General features: G+C 42.8%; 1 protein-coding gene across 1 annotated transcript in view; it reads left to right on the plus strand.

Moving 5' to 3' along the window:
• The first annotated feature begins 1350 nt into the window (after positions 1-1350).
• Positions 1351-19015, plus strand: part of CFDP1 (craniofacial development protein 1) — a 114783-nt gene continuing 97118 nt past the window's right edge. Inside the window, exons 1-4 of the mRNA XM_008139670.3 lie at positions 1351-1546; positions 14536-14653; positions 16489-16708; positions 17884-18011. Of these exons, the coding sequence (XP_008137892.3) occupies positions 1351-1546; positions 14536-14653; positions 16489-16708; positions 17884-18011 (662 nt within the window). The remainder of the gene's footprint in view (positions 1547-14535; positions 14654-16488; positions 16709-17883; positions 18012-19015) is intronic.

A 19015-nucleotide genomic window follows, 5' to 3' on the forward strand; every position in this document is an offset into this window, starting at 1 on the left:
GTTTTCGGCCTGGGCGAGTCTATTTTGAAGAAGTGGCTTTAGAACACTCAAGGGGCCAAAGAGCTGCATGTGGCTCGTGAGCCGCGGTTTGCTGACCACTGATTTAGGTAACTCTAAGACTGGATAACAGATCCAGTCTAGTACAGAGTATCAAAAAGGAGCAATTTTCAGGCGAAAAACAAAAAACAAAACCTAAATCTGAACAAACAGGATATTAGGTGTCTATATCTCATTTGCATATCTATAATAATAAAAGCGTAATATGGTAATTAGACCAGACAGCCAAACTACCTTCTGGACATCATTCTGGATGTCCTTCCGGATGAAGCCACCATGGCAGGGACCAAGGCAGATAGGGGCGATCAGGCAGGCAGATAGAGTGGTTAGGTGCAATCAGGCAGGCAGGCGAGCAGTTAGGGGCAATCAGGCAGGCAGGCAAGTGGTTAGGGATGATCAGGAAGGCAGGCAGAGTGGTTAAGGGCAATCAGGCAGGCAGGCAGAGCGGTTAGGGGCAATCAGGAAGGTAGGCGAGTGGTTAGGGGTGATCAGGCTGGCAGGCAGAGGGGTTAGGGGCAATCAGGCAGGCAGACAGGTAAGCGGTTAAGAGCCAGTGTCCTGGATTGCGAGAGGGATGTCCAACTGCCGGTTTAGGCCTGATTCCAAAGGACAGTCGGACATCCCTTGAGGGGTCCCAGATTATGAGAGAGTGCAGGCTGGGCTGAGGGACCCCCCCCTCCCATGCACGAATTTCGTGCACTGGGCCTCTAGTCTATAATAAAAGCCTAAGTGACCATTATGGTGGAACGGACCAGAACCACCGGTCGCTATGATGCGCATTGACCACCAGGGGGCAGCGGCAGCCCACTCAGCCAGAAGCCGGGCTTACGCTGGCCAGCACAATAGGGATGGCAGGAGCAAAAAAGAAACAAACCCATGTGGCACTAAATTGACTGCAAAAAGTACACTTACACACAGTATGAGAACTGAACCAAAAATCTGATCGTCTGCCTTGCTCATTCTTAGCTGGTAAAATGCATCCACTCATAATTGTCACCCTCTGTGCATGTCTGCAAATAATCCCAGAAAGCACCGCTAATTTTGTTTTTGGGGTTACAATAGATTTTAGCAAGTAAACGAATACGAAAATACCAACCTGTGAATAGTGAGGGTCAACTGTATTCCCATAGATATGTAATTTCGTGTAAGCACCTTTACTAAATTAACGAGGCTAGGTAGCACCAAAGACTACAAGTCCCAGGATGCTTCGCTTCATCACGGAGCCCATGCTGGGATAACTGCCACTGCATTGGCCGGGAAGTGTCGCGTTACTCTCACGTACACTCCCTGCGCATGTGCAAACGCAGCGGGGGCTCGCCCCAACCGCCGCCGCCCCTGCCTCTACTTTTTGATCTATCCCCAGAGCTTTGCCTTGGGGTCAGCCGCTGCGGTCCTGTGGCTTGGCCCGCCCCGCGTGGCAGCGATATGGAGGAATTCGACTCCGAAGACATCTCCTCCTCAGAGGAGGACGAGGACTACGTGCCTTCGGGTAAGCGATTCCTCCTGAAGAGGCTTGCCCCGCCCCGCGACCCACGTGAGGCGCGCTTGGTTCGGCGTTCGTGGGCCCCGGTGGCCCGTGGCGCGGATCTCGAGCATCCCTGACCGCTCCGTCCCTGTGGCCCGAGGCGTGTGCGTGAGGACATCTCGCGCCGTCGCTCCGGGCGGCCTGACGGCGGCCGCAGCCCCTTGTGGGAGCGCGGGAACCGTCGCGTGAACACGGCCCTGCCTCTGGGGGCGCTGGCGGGGGTTCGCTGTCCCCTAGTTGCGCCAGTTCGCTGAAATCGTCCGACCGTCTGAGCTTTGGAAATTATTTTATTCCGTCCCGAGGTTATTGCCAGCTAGCATCAGGTCCAAGGTAGATCTGTTCACTTTCTGCCCTCAGAAGGGGTCTGGTTGGTGGAAAGTTCACATGATGACGTTTTTTGCCTGTTTGCAACTTCTATGCCCATTGCTTCCTTCTCAGAATTTTTTGTTGTTGTTAATTCTCACCTGAAAATGTTTTCCATTGTTTTTCAGAGAGAGAGAGAGCGAGACACACACATCGATTGGTTGCCTCCCCAAGCCCCGACGGGGCGGCGGCGGGGAGCGAACCCGCAACCGAGGTACCTGCCCTTGACCGGGAATGGAACCCGCGATCAACCCGCGATCCGTCCCTGTGCCGGCCAACACTAACCACTGTGCACACCGGCCAGGGCCTCAGAACTCATTTTGGGTATTGTTTTGTGTAGGGACCTCAAACTGAGCGGGGCCAAAATAAATCGCCACCCAAACAAACTTACCTCTCCCGCCATCCTGTGCCTTCCCCAGACTTTCCCATCTCATTAAAAGTATCCATACAGCCCTAACTGGTTTGGCTCAGTGGATAGAGCATCGGCCTGCAGACTGAAAGGTCCCGGGCATGTACCTTGGTTGCGGGCACATCCCCAGTGGGGGGGGGGGGGGGGTGTGCAGGAGGCAACTGTGATTGATGTTTCTCTCTCATGGATGTTTCTGGCTCTCTATTCCTTTCCCTTCCTCTCTGTAAAACATCAATAAAATATATTAAAAGAAAAAAGTATCCATACAATCGCTTTGGTAGAAAGCAAACAAAACCGCCTAGGAGTGGAGTCATCTTTATTTCTCACTTTCGTTTGTTTACTTATTTATTTATTAAATAAATATTTATTGTTCAGATTATTACAGTTGTTCCTCTTCCCCCCCCCCATAGTTCCCCTCCACCTGGTTCCCACCCCACCCTCTGCCCTTACCCCCCTCCACTGTCCTCATCCATAGGTGTACGATTTTTGTCCAGTCTCTTCCCGTACCCCCCACACCCTCTTCCCCCTGAGAATTGTCAGTCCACTCCCTTTCTATGCCCCTGATTCAATTATATTCACCAGTTTATTCTATTCATCAGATTTTTTTTATTCACTTGATTTTTAGATTCACTTGTTGATAGATATGTATTTGTTGTTCATAATTTTTATCTTTACCTTTTTCTTCCTCTTCTTAAAAAAATACCTTTCAGCATTTCATATAATACTGGTTTGGCGGTGATGAACTCCTTTAGCTTTTTCTTATCTGTGAAGCTCTTTATCTGACCTTCAATTCTGAATGATAGCTTTGCTGGGTAGAGTGATCTTGGTTGTAGGTTCTTGTTATTCATCACTTTGAATATTTCTTGCCATTCCCCTCTGGCCTGCATAGTTTCTGTTGAGAAATCAGCTGACATTCGTATGGGTACTCCCTTGTAGGTAACTAACTGTTTTTCTCTTGCTGCTTTTAATATTCTCTCTTTGTCTTTTGCTCTTGGTATTTTAATTATGATGTGTCTTGGTGTGGTCCTCTTTGATTTCCTTTTGTTTGGGGTTCTCTGCACTTCCTGGACTTGTAAGTCTATTTCTTTCACCAGGTGGGAGAACTTTTCTGTCATTATTTCTTCAAATAGGTTTTCAGCATCTTGCTCTCTCTCTTCTCTGGCACCCCTATAATTCTGATGTTGGTACACTTGAAGTTGTCCCAGAGGCTTCTTACACTATCTTCATATTTTGGGGTTCTTTTTTCTTTTCCAGTTGGGTGTTTTTTGCTTCTTTGTATTTCAAATCTTTGACTTGATTCTTGCGATCCTCTAGTCTGCTGTTGGATCTCTGTATATTATCCTTTATTTCAGTCAGTGTATGCTTTTCTAGTTGGTCCTTTTTCATATCCTTGAGGGACTCACTAAATTTATCGGCGGTTTCTAGAAAATTCTTGAAAAACCTTATAACCGTGGTTTTGAACTCCATATCCAGTTGTTTGCTTTCCTCCATTTGTGTCATTTGTGACCTGTTTCTTTGTCTCCGCATTTTGGCTTCTTCCCTGTGTTGATGGAGTGGCTTTGTGTGCTAGGTGTCCTATAGGGCCCAGTGGGGCTCAGCTTCCCCAGTTACCTGAGGTGGACACTCTTGGTGCACCCTTTTGTGGGCTGTATGCACAGTCTTGTTGTAGTTAAGCCTTGATTGTTGTTGGTATCACTGGGAGGAATTGACCTCCAGGCCAATTGGCTGTGAGGATCAGCTGTGTCTGCGATGGGAGAACTCCTGTGCTGGAGACACCCTTATGGGGCAGGGCTTGCTTCAGTGGGGCTTTGGTGCTCACTGAGTCTGCCCCCTGAGTGTGTCCCTTATGGGTCTGAGGAGTTGTAATCTGGATGGTTACACTCTGACCACTGGGTACACTGGCTCTTGGATCTCCAAGGAGGTGCTAATTTAGCCTCTGCCTGAGGCCACCCAGCAGGAGCTATGGAGAGATCTGCAGATTCCTCTTGTTTGTTTGGGTTTTGGAGGTGCCCAGATGAGGCCCAGCTGTGAAGCAATGCAAGCTCCTGTGGAGCCTTGGGCCTTCTTTTGGATGTTCTGGGTCTCTCTGACTCAGCTTCAGTTTGTTAGGTAATTTTAGATTGCAAAGGGCCAAGCCATTCATATGCAAAAGCCTCTGCGCACAGCTGGGGTGGGGTTGTAATTGGGTGGGGTGGGGTCTCAGGGAACCAACTGGGCAGAGCAAACAGCAATGGCTGACCTTCAGCCCTGCCCTAAGAGGCCCCCGTGTCTCAGTGTCCCGTGGTAATTGGTGTTGGTTCCGGTCCGATGCCAGACAGTCCAGTTTTCCCCCCACGTATGAGTCTGTGTCCCCAGAGTCTTGCCTGGAACTGGAGTTCAGAGCAGCAGTTTGTGTCTCCCTCCCGACTGAAAAAGACAACCTCGTCCTCAGTTGCCAGCCCTTTCCGCGTGCGTGCCTCCGTGCCTCCGCACTTTACTTCCGCAGCTCCTGTGAGTCTCAGTGTGCTTTTCTCTTCCCTTCTAGTTGTAGAATTTCCACTCAGCCAGCCTTCCTGTGGTTCTGGATGATGTCCGTTTTGTCTTTTAGTTGTAGTTTTGAAGTGGTTGTGCGAGGCAGCAAGTTCAGGTGTTTACGTATGCCGCCGTCTTGGTTTCTCCTATTCCTCACTTTTGGTCTAACCTATCAGTAAGTTCTGTTGTGTCTATGTGGAAAATACTTTTCTGACCAATCCCTTACCAATCTCACTGCTACAGAACTACCCGGATCCTTCATTAGGGTTCGTCATAGCTTCCCCACTGGTTTCCCTGATTCCAATCTTGTCCACCAACTTTGGTCTTATAGTAATGGCCAGAGTGATCATTTGAAAACTAGTTTTCGTTTTAATGAAAAAGGCTTCTTTTGAAACCAAGCAGTTCCCATCATCCCTGTCCATCTTCCCCAGTCTCATTCCTCCCACTCCCAGCACAAACACCCTTCCACCTCAGGTCCTGACCAACTCTCCAGTTTGCCATTGTTCTTATGTCCAATTTTGGTTAGATCAGTATTCAGTTTGTTGATATAAGAAATAACCAAACCTGTAGAGAATTTTTTAATGAGAATTTATTTGAGCCCCAGCTGGTTTGGCTCAGTGGATATACCGTTGGTCTGTGGACTGAAGGGTCCCAGGTTCTATTTCGGTCAAGGGCACATGCCCAGGTTTCGGGCTTGATCCCCAGCAGGGGGCGTGCAGGAGGAAGCCTAGAAATGATTCTCTCTCATCATTGAAGTTTCTCTTTCTCCCTCTCTCTTCCTCTCTGAAATCAATAAAAAAATATATTTTTAAAAAAATATCTTTTTTATTGATTTCAGAGAGGAAGGGAGAGGGAGAGATAGAAAAATCAATGATGAGAGAGCATCATCGATCGGCTGCCTCCTGCACGCCCCACACTGGGGATCGAGCCCACAACTGGGAATCGAACCGTGACCTACTGGTTCATAGGTCAATGCTCAACCGCTGAGCCATATAGGGCAATAAAAATATATTTTTTAAAAAAGAGTTTATTTGAACCAAACTGATGATGTATGTTGGTTGGGTAGCAAAATCTCAAATGCTCCAGAGAATAGCAGTTTGCAGTTTCTTTTATGCATTTAAGATTAAGGAGGGCCCAGCCAGCGTGGCTCAGTGGTTGAACTTTGACCTGTGAACCAGGAGGTCACTGTTCATTCGATTCCAGTCAAGGGCATATGCCTGGGTTGTAGGCTCCATTCCCAGTGTGGGGCGTGCAGGAGGCAGTTGATCAGTGACTCTCATCACTGATGTTTCTATTTCTCCCTCCCCCTTCACCTCTGAAATCAATAAAATATATTTTAAAAAAGATTAAGGAGGGATCCTAAGGAAGATTACTGAAAGTGGGGGAATGCAAGGGGAGTTTGGGGATTGGATTACAGGATAATTGAGGTTATGTGCTATCTTGAGGGTGGCCTGATTTAGGAGGAAGGGTCTGAAAGGGGCTTTTTCTGCGGGGGCATTTTGCTTAAGGCAAAGATAAGCCTATTTATTTATTGTTTTTACTGATTTTTTTTTTTTTTTTTAGAGAGAGAAGCAGGAAGAGAGAGAGAGAAACATCATTGTGAGAGCAAAACATCAGTGGACTGCCTCCTGCCCCCTACCAGGGATCAAGCCCCAAACCAGAGCATGTGCCCTGATTGGAATCCAGCAATATTTTGGTGCACAGGACAACGCCCAACCAAGTGAGACAACCGGCCAGGGAAGGCAGTTCCATTTTTTATTTTTTGAGGACCCTCCATACTGTTTTCCATAGTGGCTGCGCCAATCTGCATTCCCACCAACAGGGCAGGAGGGTTCCCTTTTCTCCACCTCCTCACAAACACTAGTTTGATGATTTATTGATGATAGCCATCTGACAGGTATGAGGAGATAGCTCATTGTGCTTTTAATTTGCATTTCTCTGATGATTAATGATGTTGAGCATCTTTTCCTATGTCTGTTGGCCTCTTATGTCCTCTTTGGAGAAGTGTTTATTTAGGTCCTCTGCCCATTTTTAAAATTGGATTTTTAAAAAAATATATTTTTATTGATTTCAGAGAAGAAGGGAAAGGGAGAGAGAGATAGAAACATCAGTGATGAGAATCATTGATTAGCTGCCTCCTGCACTCCCCACACTGGGGATCGAGCCTGCAACCTGGACATGTGCCCTGACCGGGAATCAACCCGCGACCTGCTTCATAGTTTGATGTTCAACCATTGAGCCACACTGGCCAGGCAATTCTTTGGATTCTTTACAAATTTTGGATATTAACCCTAATGATTGGATATATTATAGGTGAATATCTTCTCCTGTTTAGTAAGTTGTCTTTTCATTTTTTTGATAGTTTCCTTTGCTGTGCAAAAACTTTTTTGTTTGATGTAGTCCCCATTTGTTTATTTTTTCTTTTGTTTCCTTGACCAGAGAGATATATCAGAAAAAATATTGCTAAGAGAAATGTTGGAGACTTTACTGCCTATAGATTCTTCTAGGCGTTTTATGGTTTTGAGTCTTACATTTAAGTCTTTAATCCAGTTTGAGTTTATTCTTATATATGGTATAAAAATGTGGTCTAGTTTAATTTTTTGCATGTATTTGTTCAATTTTCCTAACCCTATTTATTGAATAGACTGCTTTTACCACATTGTATATTCTTGACTCATATGCCATATACTGTATAATTGACCATATAGACGTGGTTTATTTCTGGGCTCCCTTTTCTGTCCCATTGATCTATATGTCTGTTTTTATGCCAGTACCATGCTGTTTTGATTACTCTAGCCTTGATATTAGGTAGCATGATACCTCCAACTTCATTCTTCTTTCTCAAGATTATGGCTGTTCGGGGTCTTTTGTGGTTCCATGTAAATTTTTGGATTATTCTAGTTTTGTGAAATATGCCATTGGTATTTTGATAGGAATTGCATTGAATTTATAGATTGCTTTTTCCCCACCATCATATTTTAAAGGTGTTGCTCCATTACTTTCTAGCTCCCAGTGTTTCTATTAGGAAATCTGTTTTGTTGCTGATTTATGCTCATTTTTATATGACCAGTTTGTCTCTGGAGGCTGATAGTCTTCTCTTTGTTCCTGATATTTTGTGATATTTCACAATGGTATACATACCTTGGTTTGAGTCTGTTTTCATCCATTGTGCTATCTCAGGGAGTTTTTGCGTGTGTGACAATTTTCTCTTTTATTTTTCTGAAATCCTCATTATGTACATGTTAAATCTTATATTAGATATTCTAGACTGGTACTCTAATTTTCATTATCTCCTGTTTTCTAACCCTTTGACTTTTTCCCACTTTACGGAAAATTCTCAATATTTTTGTCTTCGACCGTGTCTATTGAGTTTCCTCCTTTCATATTTTTATTTTTATTATTTTTTAAAATGTTTTATTGATTTTTTACAGAGGGGGAGGGAGAGGGATAGAGAGTCAGAAACATCGATGAGAGAGAAACATCGATCAGCTGCCTCCTGCACACCTCCTACTGGGGATGTGCCCGCAACCAAGGTACATGCCCTTGACCGGAATCGAACCTGGGACCCTTTAGTCTGCAGGCTGATGCTCTATCCACTGAGCCAAACCGTTCAGGGCCCTTTCATATTTTTAAAGAACTTTTTAATTCTTTGAATAATTCTTTTTTATAGCATCACATTCTTGTTTCCTAAGTGCAGTATCTTATTGCTGTATGGATATTAATAATACTTACATTTTAAAAAATTGTAACTTACATTAGGTAACATTCACTCTTTTTGGTGTACTGCTCTATGAGTTTCTATAAATGCTTAGAATTGAGTAACTACCACCAAAATCAACTGGTCCAAGACTGCTTTTATTCTCCTCCCCAAAAAACCCCCCATGGATCATGTCTGTGTTTTATTTCTTTCTTTCCCTAGATATATCTTTAATTTCTTTTGCTTGCCTTATTGTACTTGATAATGACTTCCAGTATGATGTTGAATAATAATGATGATAGTGAACATCCTTGCCTTGAAAGAATCAGAGTGAAATGTTAGTTATAGATTTTTCACAGTTGCCTTTTGTGTATGTGTGTGTGTTTGTTTTAAGCATTTTACATTGACTAAATTACATAAAACCATTTTACAGATAAAGGAACTGAGGCCCCCAAAGTGACCCAGCTAAATAGCTAAGCTGGGATTTGAACACTGGCATTCTGCATATACTGCCTCTCACAGATGCTTTTTATCAGGTTAAAGTTCCCTCTATTCCTAATTTGCTGAGAGGTGAACTTTGTCAAATGCCTTTTCTCTATTGATTATGTATTTTTCTTTTGTTGTCTGTTAATGTGGTGAATTAGTGATTGATTAAAAAAATTTCTTTTACCTTTTTATTGAATTTATTGGGGTGACACTGGTTAACAAAATTATACAGGTTTCAGATGCACAAATTTACAACACATCATCTGCACTGTGTTGTGTGTTCACTACCCCAAGTCAAGTCTCAGCGCATCACCATTTATCCCCCCATACTCTCCTCACCACACTGTTGTCCGTGCCCATGAGTTTTTTCTCTTTTTTTTCTTCTTTTTTGCTCAATCCCTCACACTTCCTTCCAGCCCCCATTTGTCAGCCCGCTCTCTATGAATCTGTCTCCATTTTGCTTGTTGGTTGATTTTTAAATTTTGAACAGCCTTTTAATACTGAGATAAACTTAAATGTGGTCATAATATATTCTTTTTATACATTGCTGTTTGTTTTGGACTTTATTATGTTAGATGCTTTCTCAGATTTTCTGTGATTCTTAGTTGTTGGGCTCATATTTAAGCATGGGGGAATAAAAAGGTGATGTAAGCTCTGAGTCTTTGGACAGTATTTGTCCATTTTGTGCTTTACTGTCTATAGCGTTGTTATTCTGCTTCTTATTCCCTCCCCACTTCTCCACCCCCACCCCCATAGTAGCTGCATGGAATTTGATCTTGTTTTGTTTAATTTAAAATGTGTTTATCTCTTATCAGTCAGATTGAGCATCTTTTTACATGTTTGAGATCCAGAGCCATGTGCATCTTTTTGCCTGAACTGTCTGCAACATTTGTCCATTTATATGATGAAAAGTAACTTTATATTATGAAAGCAGTTCATGAGCTTAGCAGAAAATTAGAAAATGCAGGCAATTAAACATTAAAAAAATAGAATCATTACATTCTCACCACCCAGAGATTATCAGTTTTAAATCCTTAATAAATATGCACTCTGATCTTTTTCTACACATATAGATATTTGTATTTTCACCTGAAATTATACTTTTTCATGTTACTTTGTAACCTCCTCTTTTCAGTAAATAAATCCCTATCCATTTCTGTAAACTTTCAACTCATTTAATATACAGACCATATTCATATTTTCCCAGTTGACCCCAAAATAGCTATAGCTTGTCTGTCCAAATCACAATTCAGTTCAGGACTATACATATCATGTACTTTGTTCTATCCCTGAAATCTGTTTAACCTAATAGTAGCTTTTGTCCAATGACACTGATTTGCCTAAGAGGATCAGGCCATGTGTCCTGCAGAATGTCTCACCTTCAGGATTTGTTGCTCCCTCATGGTATTGTTTTAAGTTGTTTCTTTGTCCCTTGAATTTACTATACATTAGATTACAGGCGTCCTCAAACTACGGCCCGCGGGCCACATGCAGGTGTTTTTGCCATTTTGTATTTTTACTTCAAAATAAGATATGTGCAGTGTGCATAGGAATTTGTTCATAGTTTTTTTTTTAAACTATAGTCCGGCCCTCCAACGGTCTGAGGGACAGTGAACTGGCCCCCTGTTTAAAAAGTTTGAGGACCCCTGCATTAGAAGTTAGATCAAATGCTCAGTTGGTTTAAATAAAATATTTTTGGCTAGAATATATTATAGATGACTTGTGTGTTACACAATGCATAACATCAGAAGACACATTATACCTGGTTGATTCCCATAGTTGTGACTACTGAATCAAGATGATGACAGTCTGATCCCTCTATTATGTAAATCTTCTTGGAACTGAAAGTATTCTCTGTGGCAGTTTACCTAATGGTTAAAACTTAAATTGTTTGTGGGTTTTGTTTTTTTAACATTACTTGATAATCCTTGCCTAAATTACTATTATTAGAGAAGTGCTATTTTTCTAATTGTATGATGTTCTTACATTTATTAATTGATGTTCTTCTGTAAAGTATATATAGATTTCCCTCATCACTTGGGACAGGATAAATTTTTAATTCATTTTCCTTAATTGTCAATTTTCAACATGGGGAGTTACTTTATTATTTTTATTGATTGATTGATTTTAGAAAGAGAGGAAGGTGGGGAGAGAGAGAGACCTCCCTTAGTTGCCTTAAATTCCATGCAGCTACTATGGTGGCAGGGGTGGGGGGTGGGAAGGGAATAAGAAGCAGAATAACAATCCTATCTACACTAATAAAAGAGAAACATGCAACTTAACCATCACTTCACTACACCCACCAGGCAATCAGCGAGTATGCAAATTAACCCAACTAAGATGGTGGCCGCCATGGAGCTGGAGCGAGCAGGAGGCTTGGGTTGCCCCCGACAATGGAGGAAGCCAAGCTTCCCGCCCGCCCTGGCCGGCCCTGGCCTTCGCTCAAGGCTACAAAGTTTCAATTATAGAAGATAATAAATCCCAGATACCTGCTTCTAGCCGGTCCTGGCCTCAGCTCAAGAAGGCGCTGAAAAAAAAGGAAAGAAAAAGAAAAAAAGCCCCTTACCCAGGCTGGCCATACCCCCATGGGGTGAGGGTCCCCGCTGGGGGGCTTGGCCAGCCTGCAAACAGTCATCAGCCCTCACCCAGGCTGGCCACGCCCCCCCAGCAGGGACCCTCAGGGGCATGGCTGGCCTGCAAACCACCACAGGCCCCTCGCCCAGGCTGCCCCACGCCCCAAGGGAACCCCCACCCTGATCCGGGACACCCTTCAGGGCAAACCAGCCGGCCCCCACCCGTGCACCAGGCCTCTCTCTATACTAATAAAAGGGTAATATGCTAATTAGACTGGGAGACCTTCCAGGAGACCTTCCTGACGTTCTTCTGCACAAAGCCATGGTGGCGGGGCCAAGGTAGAGGTGGTTAGAGTCCAAGAGGGGAGGGCAGTTGTGGGTGATCAGGCCAGGATTGGACGGCAGTTGTGGGTGATCAGGCTGGTGGGGGGTGCCGTTGGGGGTGATCAGGCCGGCGGGGAGGCAGTTGGGGGTGAGCAGACTAGCAGGGGGGCCAGTTGGGGGCCAGCAGGCCGTCAGTGGGGGTCAGTTGGGGGTGATCAGAACAGCGGGGGGAGGGGCAGTTTGGAGTGAGCAGGCCAGCAGGGGGGCAGTTGGGGGCGAGCAGGCCAGTGGGGAGGGGAGGTGGGGGCGAGCAGGCCAGTAGGGGGGCAGCTGGGGGCAAGCACACTGGCACGGGGGGCAGTTGGGGGTGATCAGGCTGGCGGGGGGCATTTGAGGGCGAGCAGGCCAGTGGCGGGGGGCAGTTGGGGGCAAGCAGGTCAGCAGGCAGAGTGGTTAGGGGCAATCAGGCAGGCAGGCAGGTGAGCGGTTAAGAGCCAGCAGTCCTGGATTGCGAGAGGGATGTCCGACTGCCGGTTTAGGCCCAATCCCTGTAAACTGGCAGTAGGACATCCTTTGAGGGGTCCCAGATTGGAGAGGGTGCAGGCCGGGCTGAGGGACACAGCCCCCCACCCCCCGTGCACGAATTTCGTGCACCAGGCCTCTAATCCTATATAATAAAAGCCTAATATGTAAATCGACAGAACGTCGGAATGACTGGTGGAACGAACAGTCGCTATGATGTGCACTGACCACCAGGGGGCAGATACTCAACGCAGGAGCCATCTTAACCTGGTTAAGTGTTCCTCTCTTCATGAAACACTTTTACCTATCACTTGGTGTCAAGATACCAAACTTGTTTCCATTTTAGAATCCTTATATTTACTGTCTCCTCAGCCTCAGTTATTCTCCAGATTATCACATGGCTGTTTTTTTCTCAGCATCTTACTTCTTCTCTTTTTCTAATCTCTGCTATCATATTTGTAGTTTTCAAGAGTTTTGTTTTAGTTTTTTGAAAAAAAAATTTTTTTAATCATTTTTATTTCATGGATGTCTCTTTGAGGCTATTAATTATAAAGGCTTTTTAAAAAAAAGTTATAACTTTTGGGTGTTTTCTTTTCTGTTTCTTCTGAATTTCTTTCTGCTTGTTTTCAGTATTGCCTTTCATATTGGAGGCCTCCCTGAAGTGGTTGGTTCATTGTGAGTGAGATATTTAAAAGCTGATTAGATGAAAGGAATATTCAAAACAGCACTATTTCTAAGGGTTTCAAACTGGAAACAACCTAAATGTCTATCAACAGAAGAATGGATAAATACGTTGTGGTCTAGTCATACAATGAAATACTATTTTGGAGTGAGAATGAATAAACTACTTTCTGCATACAATGATAAGGGTGACTGTCACAAACAGAATGTTTAGTGAAAGCAGCCAGACACAAAAGAGTACATACTGTAGGCTTCTGTTTCTTTAATGCTCAAAAACACACCAAACTAATCTGAGGTGTTGGAAGTCAGGATAGTGGTTGCCTTTGGGATGGGCCCCAGTGACTAGTGACTGGAAGGGGACCCAAAGGGCCTTATGGAATTCTGATCATCATGTTCAGCTTCTTGAATTGGGTCCTGGTTTTATGTGTGTTCACTTTGCATAATTTTATTGACGTATACATTAGGTTTGTGTGTGTTTTCATACATGTGTTATGCTTCAAATAAAAGTTTATATGAAGTGCTCCAGCCGGTTTGGTTCAGTGGATAGAGCATTGGCCTGCAGGCCTGTTCGATTCCGGTCAAGGGCATGTTCCTCGGTTGCAGGCTCCTCTCCAGCCCCGGCCCTGGTCCGGGTGCATGCATGAGGCAACCAATCGATGTGTTTCTCTAACATCGATGTTTCTCTCTGTCTTTCCCTCTCTCTTCCACTCTCTAAAAGATTAATGGAAAAATATCCTCCAGTGAGGATTAACAACAACAACAAAAAGTTTCTATGAAGTAAAAAAGCTAGTTGAATATCTATGTTGGCAGGATTTATTGGCTGGTGCCCACAGTGTGGTCAGTCTGGGCATCCAAGCAACACTCTTTCATTGGGGATGCCGAATGTCAGTATCTGAGGATGGGGAATAGATATGTTTGTTCTTTCTGCTATGTCTAACTGGAAGTCTTTAGACCTCTTTCTAAACCTTTGTTATTGACAAGACAAGGTATTGCTCACTTTTGAAATGTATCCAAGATAAATTGGGAACATCAGGTTCTTCTTTGAAAAGTACAGTAGGTAGAATTGGTATTTCTATTCATTCATTTATTCAGAAAAAACCTATAAAGACAAAAAGGATCCATATCCTTTTGGTGTGTAGAGTAGAGCAGAAATTGCAAACATTAAATATAAGTGGGATGAGTTATGGAGGAAAATATGTACTGCCGTGGAAGCGTAGAATCCAGGAACCTAGCCTAGTCTCCAGGGACAGAGAAGCTTTCTCTAAGGAAGTAATATTTTAGTTAGGTGAAGAATAGAGGAAAGTACTAGACTTTTTCTTAATGCAAATGTCTCAACGTGATGTGGAAACCTTTATTCCTGTCTGACCACTCTATTATGTGATTTTAGGTGGAGAGTATAGTGAAGATGATGTAAATGAATTAGTGAAGGAAGATGAAGTGGATGGTGAAGAGCAAACTCAGAAAACCAAAGGGAAAAAAAGAAAGGCTCAGAGCATTCCTGCCAGGTAATGTTGCCCACAGGGCCCTTAGAAGTCAGGGCTATTGTCACTACCATCCTGATTGCTGTGATTGGTGTTGCTGCTAGGGTTTCTTACCTTTGAAGGAAAACATTTGGTGACATTTCAGTATTAAAATTTTTTTAAGTATTAATTTAAAAAATTTAATAGGTAATATGTACACAGTTAAAATGAAAAACTTAGTTACTACAAAAATGTGTAACCCATTTCTAGCCCTTGTTGCTGTGCCTCAGAAGAACTTTGCTACCAGAGATATTCTGTGCATGTGAAAGTGTGTATGTATATATTTCCTACTCTCTTTAAAAACAACAACAGCAAATGGCATACTCTGCATATCGTTTCTTATTTTCATTATTTTACATCTTGGAGATGATACCATAGAAATATACCTAGCTATATTTTATTCTTTTCAATGGCTGCATAATATTTCACTATATGGATAGACCTTACTTTATTTAAGGACTAGAGGCCCGGTGCAAGAAATTCATGCACTGGGGTGGGAGGGGTCCCTCATCCCAGCCTGCACCCTCTCGCAGTCCAGGACCCCTCGGGGGATGTCGCGTGCCAGCTTAGGCCTGAAGCCTGCAGTCAGACATCCCTCTCACAGTCCGGGAGCCCTCGCTCCTTACCGCCTGCCTGCTCACTGCTCCTTACCACTCCACTTGCTGCTCCTTAGCGCTGCCATGGAGGTGGGAGAGGCTCCTGCCACCGCTGCTGTGCTTGCCAGCCATGAGCCCGGCTTCTGGCTAAGTGGCACTCCCCCTGTGGGAGCGCACTGACCACCAGGGGCAGCTCCTGTGTTGAGTGTCTGCCCCCTGGTGGTCAGTGTGTGTCATAGCGACCAGCTGTTCCGCCGTTTGGTCCATTTGCATATTAGGCTTTTATTATATAGGATTCTCTTATTGAGACATATTTAATTTGTACCTCATCTTTACTATAACAAATAAGACTGCAGTGAATATTTTTTATATATATCTTCATATAAATGTGGAAATATACCTGTAAATCAAGTCTGTAGAAGTAGAAATGTTTAATCAAAGGTTATATGCAATAAGAAATTATTTATAGATATTAGCAAATTACTTTCCATAGACCTGGTACTGAATTACACTCCCTCCAAAAATTGTGAAAATTCTGTTGGGTTATTTAACTCAGATAAGAGAATCTTCCATAGAAGTCTTTTAGTCTCTTTGGTGTTTCTGTCTCTCTGGGCATTGAAGCAAAAAGCAAATTGTAGTTTATAAAAAGGGAAAAAGAAATTTTAGGTATTAAATTCACTTGAAGTTAAAATCAATTTACTTGCATGAGTTTTGGATCCAGTTTCTTTGTCTTTGAAATTTTCTGTATTCCAGCTTTCATATCTTCAGAAAATGGGAACAAATATGGATCCTGTCTCTGGGGAATTATAGGAATAAACAGTGCAAATAAATTTGAGGCTCTCCTCAGTAAAGCATATTCTCCAAATGTGTTGACTTCAAAAGTCAAAAAAAATCTGCTATATATGTTCTTGGAACACTCTTGCTAGATAGATTGATTCTGTGAGGATTTGGAGTGTTTCTTGGTGAAAATAGCTAGTCCTGACTTAGAAGTAGAACACTGTATTTTGATTCCAACTATTTTGGAGGAAGCTAAGAGCTCAATTCTTTTTTTTCTTCTACAAAATCTCTATGTACCTCTTCTATGCTCCCTCAGTGTGCATCTTAGTAGTCCCAGATTTAAAAGTGTCCTTGAGTTTGCAACATTATGTTTGGAATTGAGGAAGGGATAACTGAAATCATTTTGCATGTCTTCTCTTTCTTTTTCCTTGTAATGTTGGTGATTAGGAAGAGAAAACAAGGTGGCCTCTCATTAGAAGAAGAGGAAGAGGAGGGTGTCAGTGGGAAATCTGGAGGAAGCAGCAATGAAGAGGAAGACACAGCTGCAGAGCAAGAAGAAGGCACGAGGTCCGAGGATGCAAAGAAAAAGAAGGAGGATGAACTGTGGGCCAGCTTCCTCAACGATGTGGGACCAAAATCAAAAGTGCCCTCGAGTCCACAAGTTAAAGTAAGTTGCTAGGTGGATGAGTGAAGTTTCTCCAGAAATAGCCTAAGTTGTCCAAATAGATTGTATTACATTTACAAACTGAGATTTGAATCTTCTAGCAGATATCAGATTACATAGCCCTAGCTGATTTGGCTCAGTGGATAGAGTGTCAGCCTGCAGATTGAAGGTCCCGGGTTCGATTCCGGTCAAGGTCACATGCCCAGGTTGTGGGCTCAATCTCCAGTAGGGGGCATGCAGGAGGCAGCCAATCAGTGATTGTCATCATAGATGTTTCTATATCTCTTTCCCTCTTCCTTTCTCTCTATGTCCCCCAGTGTGCATCTTAATTAGTAGTCCCAGATTTAAAAGTTTTCTTGAATTTGCAATATTGTGTTGCAAAAATAAAAATATATTTAAAAAAAGAAAAAAAGAAAGACTACATAGATGCCTTTTGATAGTAACTCAATTAAGTGAAAAATAAAGCATTTCCTCTGGTAGGAAAAATTAGCTTTTCCAATCAAATAAATTTTCAGTAGGTCTTCCACTGTTTTTTTATTTATTTTTTATTTTTTAAAATTTCTTTATTGATTAAGGTATCACATATTTGTCCTCATCCCCCCATTCCCATCCCACACCCCTCCCCACTCATGCCCCCACCCCCCTGTTGTCCTTAACCACTGGTTAGGCTCATATGCATGCACACAAGTCCTTTGGTTGATCTCTCCCCTTTACCCCCACCCTCCTCTACCCTCCCTCTGAGGCCCGACAGTCTGATCCATGCCTCCTTGTTTCTGGGTCTGTTCTTGTTCATCAGTCTATGTTGTTCATTATTTCCCCTAGATGAGTGAGATCATGTGCTATTAGAAATACACTTATAAGAACCGAAAATGAGAAAAGCAATAATGGTTATGCGGACAAGCAAATGAATCAGTCTGTAGTGAGTTTCTTTCTGGGCTAACAGTTCTTTTGAGACCCAATTTCAATGTCAAACAGTTCCTTATGTGTACATGTCAGCAATGACATTTCAGTTCTGGATGGTGGACAAATGGTGGTAATGCAGGTCCGACTCTCTCTGGTTTGGTCCGGTCTTCAACTGTTTAGAGATGAAACATTTATGAATAGCCATAAACATCATGTTTGAATGGTTCGTTTATATTTCATTCTTATGTGAACTGATTACATTTCTTTTTTCATAGAAAAGAGATGAGACGGAAGAGACTAGTTCAAATAAACTGTTGGTCAAAGCAGAAGAGCTAGAGAAACCTAAAGAAACAGAAAAAGTTAAAATCACGAAGGTGTTTGATTTTGCTGGTGAAGAAGTCAGGTAAGATGACCTTCACAAACTTCCAAACTAGTTCTTTTAAAAATGAGCTTCTTTCTAAATGGTGCTGTGAGTCATCTGACCTCATTCCACCCCACCATAATATTTTGGGAGAGTTATATTTGATTTCAGGGAAAACAGTGGTTCCATGAATTATCAGAGAACGTGAGAAAGGGCCTTTCACATATCAGAATCTAGTTTTGGAGTATTATGAAGTGGTTGGCTGAACAGAAACAGGAAAATGTAAGAGTAAAGTATATGGTTCCACATACTCATTGACATGTCTTGGACTTCGGCTGTCATTTCTCCGTTTATTACTTTCCTTAACTATGAAGTATGAGCCCCAGTGAAGCCTCTGAAATCAGGTAAGAATTAAAAGTACCAGGAGAGGAATTTGGTTCCAATATTACTTCCTTACCTTAATTTTATTATTATTATTATTATTATTATTATTATTATTATTTTAATATATTTTTATTGATTTCAGAGAGGAAGGGAGAGGGAGAGAGAGATAGAAACATCAATGATGAAAGCAACTCATTGATTGGCTGCTTCCTTCATGCACCCTACTGGGGATTGAGCACGAAACCTGGGCACATGCCCTTGACCAGAATGGAACTGGGGCCCCTTCAGTCCACAGGCTGATGCTCTATCCACTGAGCCAAACTTGCTAGGGCATTACTATTATTTTTTAAATTGATTCAGGAGGTTTGTTATTGTTACTAGTTTAGAAAAATAGTAGGGACTTAATAACCTCCTGGCCATTCCAGGTAAGAGCCACATGTCAAGAATTTCCTCTTTTCTACTTATTTAAACTATTATGTGAAAACAGCAGATCTGTAATTTAGAGCTAAATGAAAATACATGAAGTGCCAATTAATAATTTTTAGGTAATCACATTTATTTTCTTTGACTGTAATTAATTAGACCTGTATGCTCTTTTAAAAGATAACTTCCCCTAAAATCAACATTCTTTTTTTTAATCCTCGCCTGAGGATATGTTTTTA

This window comes from Eptesicus fuscus, chromosome 21 (genome assembly GCF_027574615.1).
Source record: "Eptesicus fuscus isolate TK198812 chromosome 21, DD_ASM_mEF_20220401, whole genome shotgun sequence".
Lineage (NCBI taxonomy): Eukaryota > Metazoa > Chordata > Mammalia > Chiroptera > Vespertilionidae > Eptesicus > Eptesicus fuscus.